The sequence below is a fragment of the Corapipo altera genome, unplaced genomic scaffold, assembly GCF_003945725.1.
Source record: "Corapipo altera isolate COAL_440 unplaced genomic scaffold, ASM394572v1 51, whole genome shotgun sequence".
Lineage (NCBI taxonomy): Eukaryota > Metazoa > Chordata > Aves > Passeriformes > Pipridae > Corapipo > Corapipo altera.
In genome coordinates, this window is record NW_020884892.1 from 9,346,948 (window position 1) to 9,359,181 (window position 12,234).

A 12,234-nucleotide genomic window follows, 5' to 3' on the forward strand; every position below is an offset into this window, starting at 1 on the left:
TGTCACCTCCGTATTTTGCAAGTGGAGAAGGGGATGCTGGAAACACTCCTTGGCTCAGTGAGACTCTTTGAGAACGAGAGAGAAAATTACTCTTTTATTATAGGGTTTGCCAAATGATCTCTGAGAAAATGTGATATCATTCATATGCATTACCAAGCTGGAGAGATGCCGCACATCTTGGCAGTCATCTAGAGCTAACGTATAATTCCTTTGGGTTGGTATGGGCTTTATCAGAAACAGCTCCATATGCAGTATTTACATAACTGTGGTGGAGTGTGAGAATAAACACAGCTGTGGCATTGCCCTAAATATTTCAATTCAGTGGGGAATTAAGGGAACTTTATCACTGAACTGCAGATAAACAGAAGTCAGTAAGCGGTGGTCAGTTTAGCCAGGGAACAAATCAAAACTACAATGGCTGGACTGCTGGAAATGTTTAAGTGCTTTAGTCTTGCAGTTTACTAAGGTCACTGGTATTTTTTTGCTTTTCAAAAAGTATGGAAATGCCATCAGTCAGCTGCTATACAGAAAGCATCATCCAAATGGTCTGTGAATCAAAGCAACGTAGGCTGAAAGGCAGAAAAGGGAAGAGTTTACAGGGACACAGCACTTTCAGCATCTGATTGCTGTCAGAGCCCATGGGTTTCTGGGAAGATTTTAAGTTTCTTTTAGTATCTCCATCCCAGCTGACTGTGGAGACAGGAGTCCTGGGTCTTCAGTGGAAATCTGCAAGCTTGGTTTCCAAAAGTTTTCTAGTGATCAGACAGTTGAGGATTTAGACTGTCATCCTTAAGGTGTGTAAATAAAAGGTGCCCTACCTAGCAGCTTGCACAGGGGTGATGCTTGCAGATGTATTTCTGGGACTGGGCAAGTGCCATAAATAAAAGATGCAGTTTCAGAACTGTCAAAGCAGCATTTATTCGTGTTTTGAACTAACTTTTGAGAAGTGTAACATGTATAGTCCAGTCGTCCTGTTACTCAGCTCAGGGAACAAGGTAGACTTTCTGCAGTTGTTAGTGTATCACCAGCAAACTTTGATGACTGACAAACATTCCCCAAAACAGCTCCATTTTAAGAGGTTTTTTTCAAGCATGGCTCAGTAGGTGTGTATGCATATGTATACCAGAATATATACTTTGATATCACATTTGAACGTGTAGATATTAGAATATGCATGGTTTAGAACCCTGAAACAGAATTGTTAACAGCTGTCTAAATGTTCATTGTTGTAAGTATTGTACAAATACTTAAATAGTCACCATCAAGGGAAATACACTTCGGTGAAGGCCCAAGTAGCAAAATAGTTGTTTGTATGTTAATCCACTTGCTTTAAGGAAGAATTTACAAATTGGAGGTAAGCAGTTGCCATTTGAAAGCTCTTTCAGATCTAGATAATTTATTTTTAAACCAAATCCTGCTACATTCTAACTTACAAAGAAATCACACAAGTTTGCTGCTGCTCCTTTGCAACTGAAAGAGCAGCACATTCTTCTGACTCTTTATAGTCCGTGTTCAGCACTTTGTTTACTGCTTGATGTGCAGTGACTTTGTAGGTGGCAGTTCCCGTATAGAAACCACAGGCTTTGTAAAGAGCATTGTTTTGCACCATCCATATGGTGCATTAACATTTTTCAAAACCAGCACAATGCTGGTTCAACAAATGTTTCAGTAATGTTCAAATAGTTTTTGTTTCTAAAAGAAATATTAAAATGGGAGACAGAGTGCTGAAAATCCTAATTGCTGCTCCTGGCCTTGTCTGGGTTCTTCACTTTTCTGCTTTTTTTGGTGGTGAAATGGGGATGCTGTCACTGACCTCATTTGTAATATGCTGTAAGATCTCCTGCCAAAAAGTGCTCTGTAGATAATAAGCAACATTTCACTGATTACCACAATGTACTTTGAAAATCCAAGCCTGCATAAGTTTGTTTTCATTGATGGCTGCCTACAAGAAGAAGCTGAAATTCCAGTTCAGATGGCAGAGAGAGAGCAGTGTTTCTCGTAGGAAGACAGAACAAGTTGTGATAGCTGTGCCTGACCATAATAATCAGTGAACACAAGTGGCTAAATCATAACCATCAGGGAGATTACTTTTTCTCCCAGTTCAGAAAAAGTGAGAGTGTGATTGGGAGCATGCCTATCTACAAACATAGTTTTCTTATTCACCAGACTGGCATCATCTGACAGGGAATTTTATTTTGGTACCTGAAGTTGAATGTTTGGTGCATCCTGGAGCAGCTAAATAAGAACCTTTCTTTTCAGACAGTGCTGAGCTGCAGCAGCTTTACTGAGGAAACATGCATTACTGTGCTGGCTTAGCGCTTTCTGAAAAATCAGCCCACTTTTTAAGCTATCCAATGATTTAGGACCCTGAACAGTTCAGCTGCTGAGTTTGGAAAATCATGACCTTTTCTATCTTTAGAACAGTGTCTACATGGAGACCTCCCCTTCCCAAAATGGACAAACATGAAACCAGTGATCTTTGCTCTCTGAGCCCCAGAGAGCTGTGCAGATAGAGTCACCCTCTGTTCTGCATTCTGCTCTGGTTTAACCAATTAATTAAAACCTTTTAATTGTTAGTTAAGCTCCAAATTGCAGGATTTTGTAATTACATAACAAATATTTGCATTACAGTACTGGTTTGAACCTCAACCTGAATAAATTCCACTGAACTAATTAATTTTCTGCTGCAGAAAGGAGTCATTGTGTGTCCCAGAGATTGGGCAGCCATACTCAGGACAGAAGTATGTGCTTAGGCTCAGATCCCAGGTCGAATTTGTGAGGGTAACATTCAGGGGCAGTCACTGTACCTTTATAATGAAAATGCACAAATGTGATACAGAGTTGACTGATGGGCAATGGCCAGAGCTTGGTTTTATAATTGCCACATAAAAATAAACAAGACTATTACTTTGCGGGTTATTTAACAAATGTTCAAGTAAAAATGGCCCACAAAGCTATAAAGAGCACACAAAGCCCTACTAATAACTAATAACTTCACTGAGAACAAAGCTGAAATAGCTGCAGCTGCCTGTCAAAGCATTTTTGTTGTTGTTGTTAGCAAAGGTGTTGGCACATGTCCCATAACCACAACGAACAGGATTAGTTTTCCTGAAAACTGTGTTCGTTTGTGCATTTCAAGCCACAGTGGTGGGGTGGAAACCCACGGGATGGTCTAGTAGGCATAGATTTTTGATAAAAACTCATCTCTTTCCACGGGAGTTTGAAAATCTGCAAAAAATGCCTGCCAGCAGCAGTCATATGGTTGTGGTTAGCACTTTCTTGCTGCCATTTTTAGCAGGATCTAAATGGAGCACTGAGGATGCTGGTAACTCTTGGAGAAGGCCAGTTGCAGTAGCCTCTGGCTAATGCATAGTGGTGTCACTGAAACTACAGTGCAATCCTAAGAGAATGTCTGTACTTGGGAGGAGGAATGGTTTTCATTTATCTCTGTAGGTGTAAAGTAAACAAAATGAAAAAGTCTGATTGTGCCATGATGGCCAGCTAAAGAAGGCAGCCACTTATCCCTGGCTTCTCCCCAATCATCTTCCATGCGTTTCTGGGTGGCTGCCATGTGAGTGAATGTTGCTCTTGCCTACATATTTGAAACTCCTATTGACATTCTGTGTATGGGGTTGCATCAGCATTGGCAAATCCCCTTCTCAAGGATTTTATCATAATACCACTACAGACCTGGCTTCAGTTAAGATGATCCTACTGTATTCAGGTGTTGTAAAAGTAAGTTTTTAGTGCTAGGTCTCAATATTAGTATCGTTCTTTTTATCTCATTGATATCACTAAGCGAGGTAATAAATTTAGCTGCCTAATGCTGTATGAATGAACATAATGTTTTTCTCCCCATTTTTCTAGAATTATTGAAGTTCATTCACCTGATGCCAAGCACACTGTGGTGCTCAGGAGTAAGGATTCAGCAACAGCCCAGGCCTGGTTCAATGCCATCCACTCCAGTGTCAATGAGCTCATCCCCAGGGTGATTGCAGAGGTCAGAGACCAGCTGGGTAAAACAGGGATTGCTGGAAGTCGAGAGATTAGGCATCTAGGCTGGCTTGCAGAAAAGGTAATAAAACATTCTTCTTTTCTTTTCTAAGCTCTCTGTCTCTTGCACTATGTTCCTGAATTCAGATGTGTCTGGAAGTGGAGACTAAATGAGATTCTTGGGTTTGATTTAGCTTTCCTTGAAGACCTTTGTTTTCTTAACGTGCCAGTTTTTGTGCTTTAAAAAACCCAAACAAATAGAAAACTAGAAGGTCCTCATAGTCTTTGCTTCTGTATGCCAATTAGCAATGACTTTCCCAGGAGAGCAGAAAGTGTCATGTCAAGTTCAAGTACAGGACGTGAGTCACAAAAACTGACCAGCCCCAAGCTCACCTGCTGTTATGAGTCCCATGATGTATATGAGTTGTCACCTTCCTGCTCCCAGCTTGGGAAGTACCCACTTACTTGGTCCATGGTCTACCTCTCTGCTGTGCCTGGCCACAGGAGCTGGGCATGGTCTGAAGCAGGAGGTGATGTCCTCATTAAGCCTAGGAGCTTGTTCTTTAATTGCAATCCTGCGTTTGAGCTGAGCATTGTAGAAGGCTGAGCTTGCAATGGCAACTTTCACCCATCTTCCAAAGTTTGAGTATCAAAAGGTTTTACGCCACAGGGGAAACCTGGTGTTCAGTTCAAAAGTAGTTTGGGATCTGTTGGGCTGTGGATTGACCACTCAATGAATGCATCAGTATGAAATGATCTGGTTTTAAATCAGTAGTCTCAGAATTTGTTTTAGGCACTGTACCAACTGCTAAGTGTGGATTTACTTCAGTAACAGTGTTAGAATTGTACCTAGAAATAATTCCCATCCAACTACTGCCTGGGCAGCTGTTCAGAGCATCTGTGCCTCTCCAATTGGAGTGTGTGGAAAAATGGCCACTATGTACACACTGCCCTTTCAACCCATGCATCCAGGACAGATGTGGAAAACTGACTGCAATTGCCCTGAAAAAAATTATTGTATGTTTTAACTCCATTTTGGATTTTGTAGATGAAAATATGTGAGCCACAGGCACAGGTGCCATATTTCTATCTAGTGTCCTTTAAGAAGGCACACCATTACTTGTTAGCAAAACACGGGTCAGTCCACGCCACTTGCAGTGACACAAAGATTACAAAACTTTTCAGGCACATTTTGTATGTTTTCCTGTCCTTCCCTCCAGGCTTGCAGAGTGGGGATGACAACACAACTCTGTGGCTTTGTACTGTAAAAAATGTAAAAGTTTGGGGAAATAATTTGGTGTTAAAGCACCAAAGAATTGGTTAAGTAAATTTTAACAGTATTAAACTGTACAGCCATGGAATCTTTAATCTTGTTTTCCCTTTTGTATTTCTATAAACTTATGAAAAGCTGAATATAAGAGGCTTTTCCCGTTACAAAATCCTCTCCTCTGAAAGGGTAACTGCTTTGTAGCAGGTCACGTAGATCTTGTAAATATAATTTTCACATATCATTTTAAATGGACACATGGCATGCTTCTGGTTTATGAATTTCCTCTTCTTACTGCTAATACACAATATCCCATTCACATGCTTTTTTCTGCTTTTTTTTTTTTATTATTTTGTGGACCAAAATCTTATTTCATGTTACTCATTATAGACCATTTCAAGGTCTTGATGAAATTTAATGGTGAAACTTGGTTTGCCTTTATTAGGGTCATGCTGTGGCTCTGTGTATGTTCCAGTGCATTTACAGTGACTGTCACCAAAAATTAGCCTTGAGAGATTTGCAGTGACATTGTTACTAAAAATCCAACATGTTTTCTCACTAAAAACCTTCCAGAGCTGTGCAGTAGTAATGGAGTGAGGTCAAAAGTTCCCACCCTTCTCTCATGTTGGACACCTGTTGAAAAGTAGAGAAAATTCCTACATATGGTAAAAAGCAATGTGAAATTCCTTTTCTCTTGTTAGTGCTACAACTGGACTGTGGGCTGGAAAGCCTGGATGAAAGAGTGATAACCTGCAGGGTGGGAGAAGAAGGTGCATATCCTGTATATGTGAAAACTCGTTATATACTGCTTCAAAGGAGGTATTCAAGGCAACTAGATGATGTGCTGACTACAGATGGTCCTTGTGTGAAACCTGAGTTTGTCAGCAGAGAGGGATTAAATTCTGCAGTGATTTGTGGGAGCACACCGTGAATACCAGTGTGGTCAGTTGACCCTGGTGGGACATCAGGTGCCCACAAAAGCCGCTCTGCCATTCCCCCTCTTCAGCTGAATAGGAGAGAGAAAATAAAAGGAAGGCTCATGAGTTGAAATAAGGTCAGGGAGAAATCACTCACCGCTTGCCATCATGGTCAAAACAGACTTGAGTTGGGGAGAAATTAATTGAATTTATTACCAAACAAGCCAGAAAAGGCTAATGAGAAAAATCACCTTCCCCCTGCCCAGCCCTTCTTCCCAGACTCAACTGTACATGCGATTTTCTCTACCTTTCTCCCCTCCCTGTGGCATTGGGGGATGGGAATGGGAGTTGTGGTCATTTCATCACACATTGTCTATTCTGCTCCTTCCTCCTCAGGGGCAGGACTCCTCACACTCCTCTCCTGCTCCAGCATGGGGTCACAAAATCACAGAATATGCTGAGTTGGAAGGAACCCACAAGGATCAGAGTCCAGCTCTTGGCCCTGCACAGGACTCTCCCCAAGAGTCACACCATGTGCCGGAAAGTATCATCCAGGCAATTCTAGAACTCTTTCAGGCTTGGTGCTGTGACCACTTCCCTGGGGAGCCTGTTCCAGTGCCCAACCACCCTTTGGGTAAAGAACCTTTTTCTAATATCCAACTTAAACTTACCCTGACACAACTTCAGGCCATTCCCTCAGGTCCTGTCACTGGTCACCACAGAGAAGAGATCAGTGCCTGCTCCTCCTCTTCCCCTCATGAGGAAGTTGTAACTGCAATGAGGTCTCCCCTCAGCCTCCTCTTCTCCAGACTGAACAGACCAAGTGAACTCAGCCGCTCCTCCCTCCCCAAGGAGACAGTTCCCCATGATCTTCTCCAACATGAGTCCTTCCCATGGGCTGCAGTTCTTCACAAACTGCTCCAGTGTGGATCCCTCGTGGGGTCTCAAGTCCTACCAGGAAACCTGCCTCAGGGTGGGCTCCTCTCTCCATGAGGCCATTGGTCCTGCCACGAGCCTACTTCAGCATGGGCTTCCCACAGGGTCAAAAAAGCATCTTAGACTGCAACTTTTAAGACAGTTATTATGGCATCGTATTATGTTACTGACATAGCATATCCTTACAGTGAATTCTCAGCAAAATGGAACGACTGTAAGTGAGATGAATTCCTCTGCTTGTTTGGGGAATGCAAAATGTAATCCCATAGATATTTCACTGTAATTTGCTGTGATTACTCTCTGCTTTCATTAAGCTATTTCCTGGTTTGACATTTTCTATATGACTCTACTCTAAACTTAGCTTTAAACTTCAGCCTTCATGACACTACAAAAATAGATTCATTAGGGGAGCCTCCCTCAGTGGGTAACATTAAAATAAATAGTAGGTTATCTAAGGTACTAAGTAATTGAATGCTAACAGGATTCTACCACCTTAACTGAACTTCCCTGTGAAGGCAGCCCTAAATTCGTGGTCTTCAGCCTGAAACATCCATCTTGCAGATCCACTTTCAGGTCCCTGGCTGTGCCCTGGGGTGGGCAGCAGGGGTCCATCTGCAGGTAAAGCAAAGAGCTCTGCATCACTTTAAGAAAGCAAATGCTCACTGTGGCCTTCTTACAGATAAGGAGAGAAACAGCCAGAAGCAATCATTAGAGATGGCATATTCCCTCTTTTTATTAAGGAAGTAACCTTGTCCTGACCTTGACCTCATGAGGAGGGTTTCTAAAGCTGACCAAGGATTAGGGAGTTGTATTAGTCACCAACGTCTTCAAACTTCTCTTGTAACTAAGAGAAATATCAAGTACTGGTTTGTAATGAAGTGTGTGCACTCCTCATCACCCTGTATTTTCTGTATTTGTCTTTTCATTTCAGCAAGACCTGTACAATTAACAGTTGTACAAAGCATGAGGGAACAGTTACATGTGGGTTTTAATATTTCCAGGCTCTTTTTTTACTGCTCTCTATAAAGATACATTTAGCGCCTAAATTTAAAAAAAGCAAGTTACTAATGTCATCCAGATTGAGGAACTTTTCCACGTGTATGTTAATTGTTCCTCTTCTTTCCAGAAATGCTTTCAACCCTTGTAGAAATGTCTTCTCCAGCTTTCTTTCCCCCTTTTTTAAATACTTCTGTACATCTTATGACTTACAGAGGAGCTAAAGCAGGAATTGCTTCTTTTCCCCATATGCTTATCCAGCTTCCACTGAGTTCCTTCACGAGGAGCAAAGTCTGAGGAGAGCTAAAACACTGAGGAAATTGTAGTTTATTTTATCACTCTCTAACATCTGCTCCAGTAGACCAAGATATCATTGGCAAAAGCCTTATCTAAATTTTTGCCTCTTTAATGCAAACGCAAAAAGGTGTTCTGGCAAAAGGGGTTTTGCAAAGGTAGCTTTTGCCAATTCAGCAGTCAACCACACAAGCAAAAGCAGTACTGGCTTCAGGGGCAGCTGAAGCTGTAGCCAGGCGCCAGCTTCAAGCTGGTCTGTTAAAAAAAACCCAAAACTAAATGAAACACTGAGCTGTGCATCTCTCCCTGTTCTCTCTGAGCCAGTGACACTTTAAATGTAGGTTTGGGAGAAGGAGAAAGTGCTTCTGCAGGCAGAGACTCTTTTCTTCTCTGGAGGTCAAATGTCTTACAGGCAGAGTGGACTCTTAAAAATTATCTCTAAGCTCATTTGAGAAACTTAAAAACAGGAAATGCTGCAAGTTGTCTTTCAGAATGTTAATTTTTGAAGCTACAGAAAAAAGGCTCTTATGGGCTTTTCTCTTTAGATCTTAACCCTAGCACTTGGTTCCTGTTCATGTTGTTCTGCCTGGGCAGGGCAAGCGTGTTGCTGCTCCCTCAAATCTGGTGTGGGTTTTAGAGGTAAGAAAAGACCTGATATTGGAGGGGAAATAAGCAAAGCAGCACAGTGAATTGGAGTTGTTTTTCAGCTCCTGACACTATCTCCAAAATGAAAAGTGTGCTAATGTATTACAGGCTGTTCAGTCTCCTCAAACCTTAGATAACCATATCATTGTGTTAGCACTGAAGTGTGAGGCACATCACAGCAGAGTGATCTTCTTCAGTATCAAGCTGTATGTTGCAGTATTATATTTATCTTCCTGCTCTCACTCTAATTCAGAGGAGTTAGTGATAACAGAAATATTGTGAGACGTGCAAGCTGTCCAAACAAGATTTAGGCAAATGACATGGAAGTGTATTTGAGGTTGTTTTTTTCCCCAGTGTGAAGTGAAAATGTTTCTGTTTTACCATTTTCTTTGGAATCATGTTCACTGGTTAGCAAAATAAGTAGACAGCAACAGAGCTGCATTGTTATTCTCATCACAGACAAATGACTTTTCAGTTTTAAAGTTTTATATAATTTCCAAATTGTAAAAGTGAGCTTAAAATGTCTTTGCATGAGAAAACCACCAGCCCACCACATAGTTAAAATATTTTGTAACATTATGAATCTGACTTTATCTGATTTTATTTATTTATATCTGACTTCAGCCACCTTCTCTTGAAGCACAGCATCTGCTAGACAGCATTTTAAAAAACATGGCACAGCCATGTCTGTGGTTGTAGCTGGTTCCCCTTAGCACTCTCAGCTCTTCCATCATTCTACCAGCAGTGCTGGTAGAAAACTCCTTACTTTCGGAGGGACACCGTTAGCTTTCTGCAGATTTTATGACAAAGGCAGATCCCAGTGCAAGACAAGTCGTGAGAACCTGTGGCCCGGAGGAGGGGATTGGGAAACTGCTGCTTCATTAGGCAGCGTGTAACTCTTCCTGTGGGGTGGCTGCCTCGTCAGGCTGCGCAATCTGAAACAGCAGCATTTTTGGGAATAAAATCCAAGTTATGCTAATCCCCAGGTCTTTTTTCTGGGCCTGGAAAATACCTGTGCATGTTTAGGCTGAGATTGCAGCAAGCTCTGGGTTGTACTGTTCTTAACCCAGTACAAATCAGTGTATAATTTAACCAGATAAATAGCCTGCTAGAAACATGGGTATATGGTCAAAAACTTATTACTGAAGTGCCTAATTTATTTGCAAGTAAATTACACATTCCTGTAATGTGGTCTTCTTTGAAATGTCTAGTCTCTACAGGGATTTTTTTTTCCTCTTTTCTATAAATCCCTGTTTTCTTTACTAATGATCTGTGCAGATTTGGAAGAATTACCCACCTATAATGCCAAGGAAGAAGAGCAAGGCAGTTTGGTCCTGGCCTCCTGTTTTCAGTAGTTAGAGAAGGATGCAATTTCTCATATTGATAATATATATCTGGTCATAATCTTAAAATTAATCTGACCTTTTGGAGATTATACTACCTCAAATTGGAAAATTGTGTCCTAAATTAGAAATCCACTTTTAAATAGCAGCTAATGACTTGCTGTAGAGCACCTACATCCAAGTGAAGAATCCTACTTTTTTCCTATGTCACTTAACCTTGCAGCCTATTCATACCGGAACTTATTTTTTTTGTTTTCTAGAACACCAGAACAGAGCTCTTAATTACATTAACAGTCTCATTATCTGGGATAACGATCAGCCTGTTCTTAGGAAAGACGTAAACCTGAAATAGCATGAAGAGTAATTTCCTCTTCCAGCTCCAGTGAGGTTCCTCCACAGGCCACTTTTATCAGCAGTGACATCATTCTCTTCTTGGCTTTAGGTACCTTCAGTAAATGACTACATTAAAGAAAGCTCAGGCTGAAAACAGCCTTTTCATTCACTGTACTGTTTTAAAGGCTTTGCCAGTCTTTATCCATAATACACATGCTCTTTTTTCCCATGCCAGTGACTGACAAGCAAATCATAAAATTAAGTCAGGTGGATGTGCTGCAAGGGGATTGGAAAGAAGAATAAGTAAATAATGAAGAATTATAGGAAAATGATGGTAAATGCATGAAAGATGTAAACTCGAAAGTCTGTATTTCTGCAGTACAGTTGGCTGTTACAGTGAAGGAAAACCCCTCTATTAGATAATTATGGAGCACAGTTATATAGCAGGTGAGCACTCCTGTGCCTGTGGTAGCCTTCAGGTACGAGATTATTCTTGCAAAACTGAGCTGCAGTTTAAACTGGGCCCTGTCCTCTTGCCCTTCCCATGAGGGCTGCATTAGTTCTGGTTGTATCCCAGCAGAGGTAAACACACCCTTCCCATACTCCCTCTGCCTCAGTTTTAATCTAACCATCCTTATGGCTGACTTAACTTTTTCCATAAAATACAGTGTATTGCTATCACTATTCCTATGAACCCCAGGAATGATGAGAAAGTTCCTTTTTATAGTGATCCCACCCTGCAGCTTTATTTAACTTCTCCCTTCCTGCATCAGGAGGAATTCTGAGCCCAGAGATGTGACTCCTGCTCTGACACATGTGCCTGTGCAGGCAGGGGGACATGAACCACATGTGGGACCCATGGTGGCCTGTGGCTATGCTGTGAGAGGGACCTCTGCAGATGTCTGGTCAGCAAACCCAGGGCAGGGTTTGAGAGGGGAAATGAGGGGTATAGCTTGGATGCCAAAAGGAAGTGGGGAGTTCAGTGCATCCTTGGGGTGTGGGAGCTGTTCGTCTCACTTTCTCCAGCATGGTAAGGTGGTGGGACCACATCCCGGTGTGGTCCAGAACACATCCTCATGTGATCCTGAGCACTGACTGTTTTAACAGTGTGGCTGCCATGGCATGAATACTTAGCTCTTTCTTCTGGATAACCCAAACTGGAACTGCTGTTTGGCTGGGCTGGATTTTGCTGGACAAGGTGCTTTCTAGATTTTGGTAGATGAGGAATTTTGTTCCTAGATCTTGCTAAATTTTCAGGATGTTGGTCCTCTCCATCTTTTGCTTTGGCAGCTGCAATTGGATTTGTCCAAAGGGGTCCATCTGCCCTCGCTCCCATGTTGGGTCAGCTCACCTTTTGGGGCTTCACAGGTTTGAAAGTCTGTGTTTGAAGATATTTGCAGTAAAGTTCAGTTGGAAAAAAAAGCAGCAAAGGTACAGGTATGATGTGAAGGAAGGCTTTGATCCCCTTCCTTCAGAGCCAGGAAAAGGCTTCCTTTTTTCTCTCAACCTC

At 41.8% G+C, this 12,234-nt stretch overlaps 1 protein-coding gene across 1 annotated transcript in view; it reads left to right on the top strand.

Moving 5' to 3' along the window:
• SNTB1 (syntrophin beta 1) overlaps nucleotides 1–12,234 on the top strand; it is a 112,391-nt gene that overhangs the window by 66,623 nt on the left and 33,534 nt on the right. Inside the window, exon 3 of the mRNA XM_027645616.1 lies at nucleotides 3,868–4,075. Coding sequence (XP_027501417.1) covers nucleotides 3,868–4,075 — 208 coding nt within the window. The remainder of the gene's footprint in view (nucleotides 1–3,867; nucleotides 4,076–12,234) is intronic.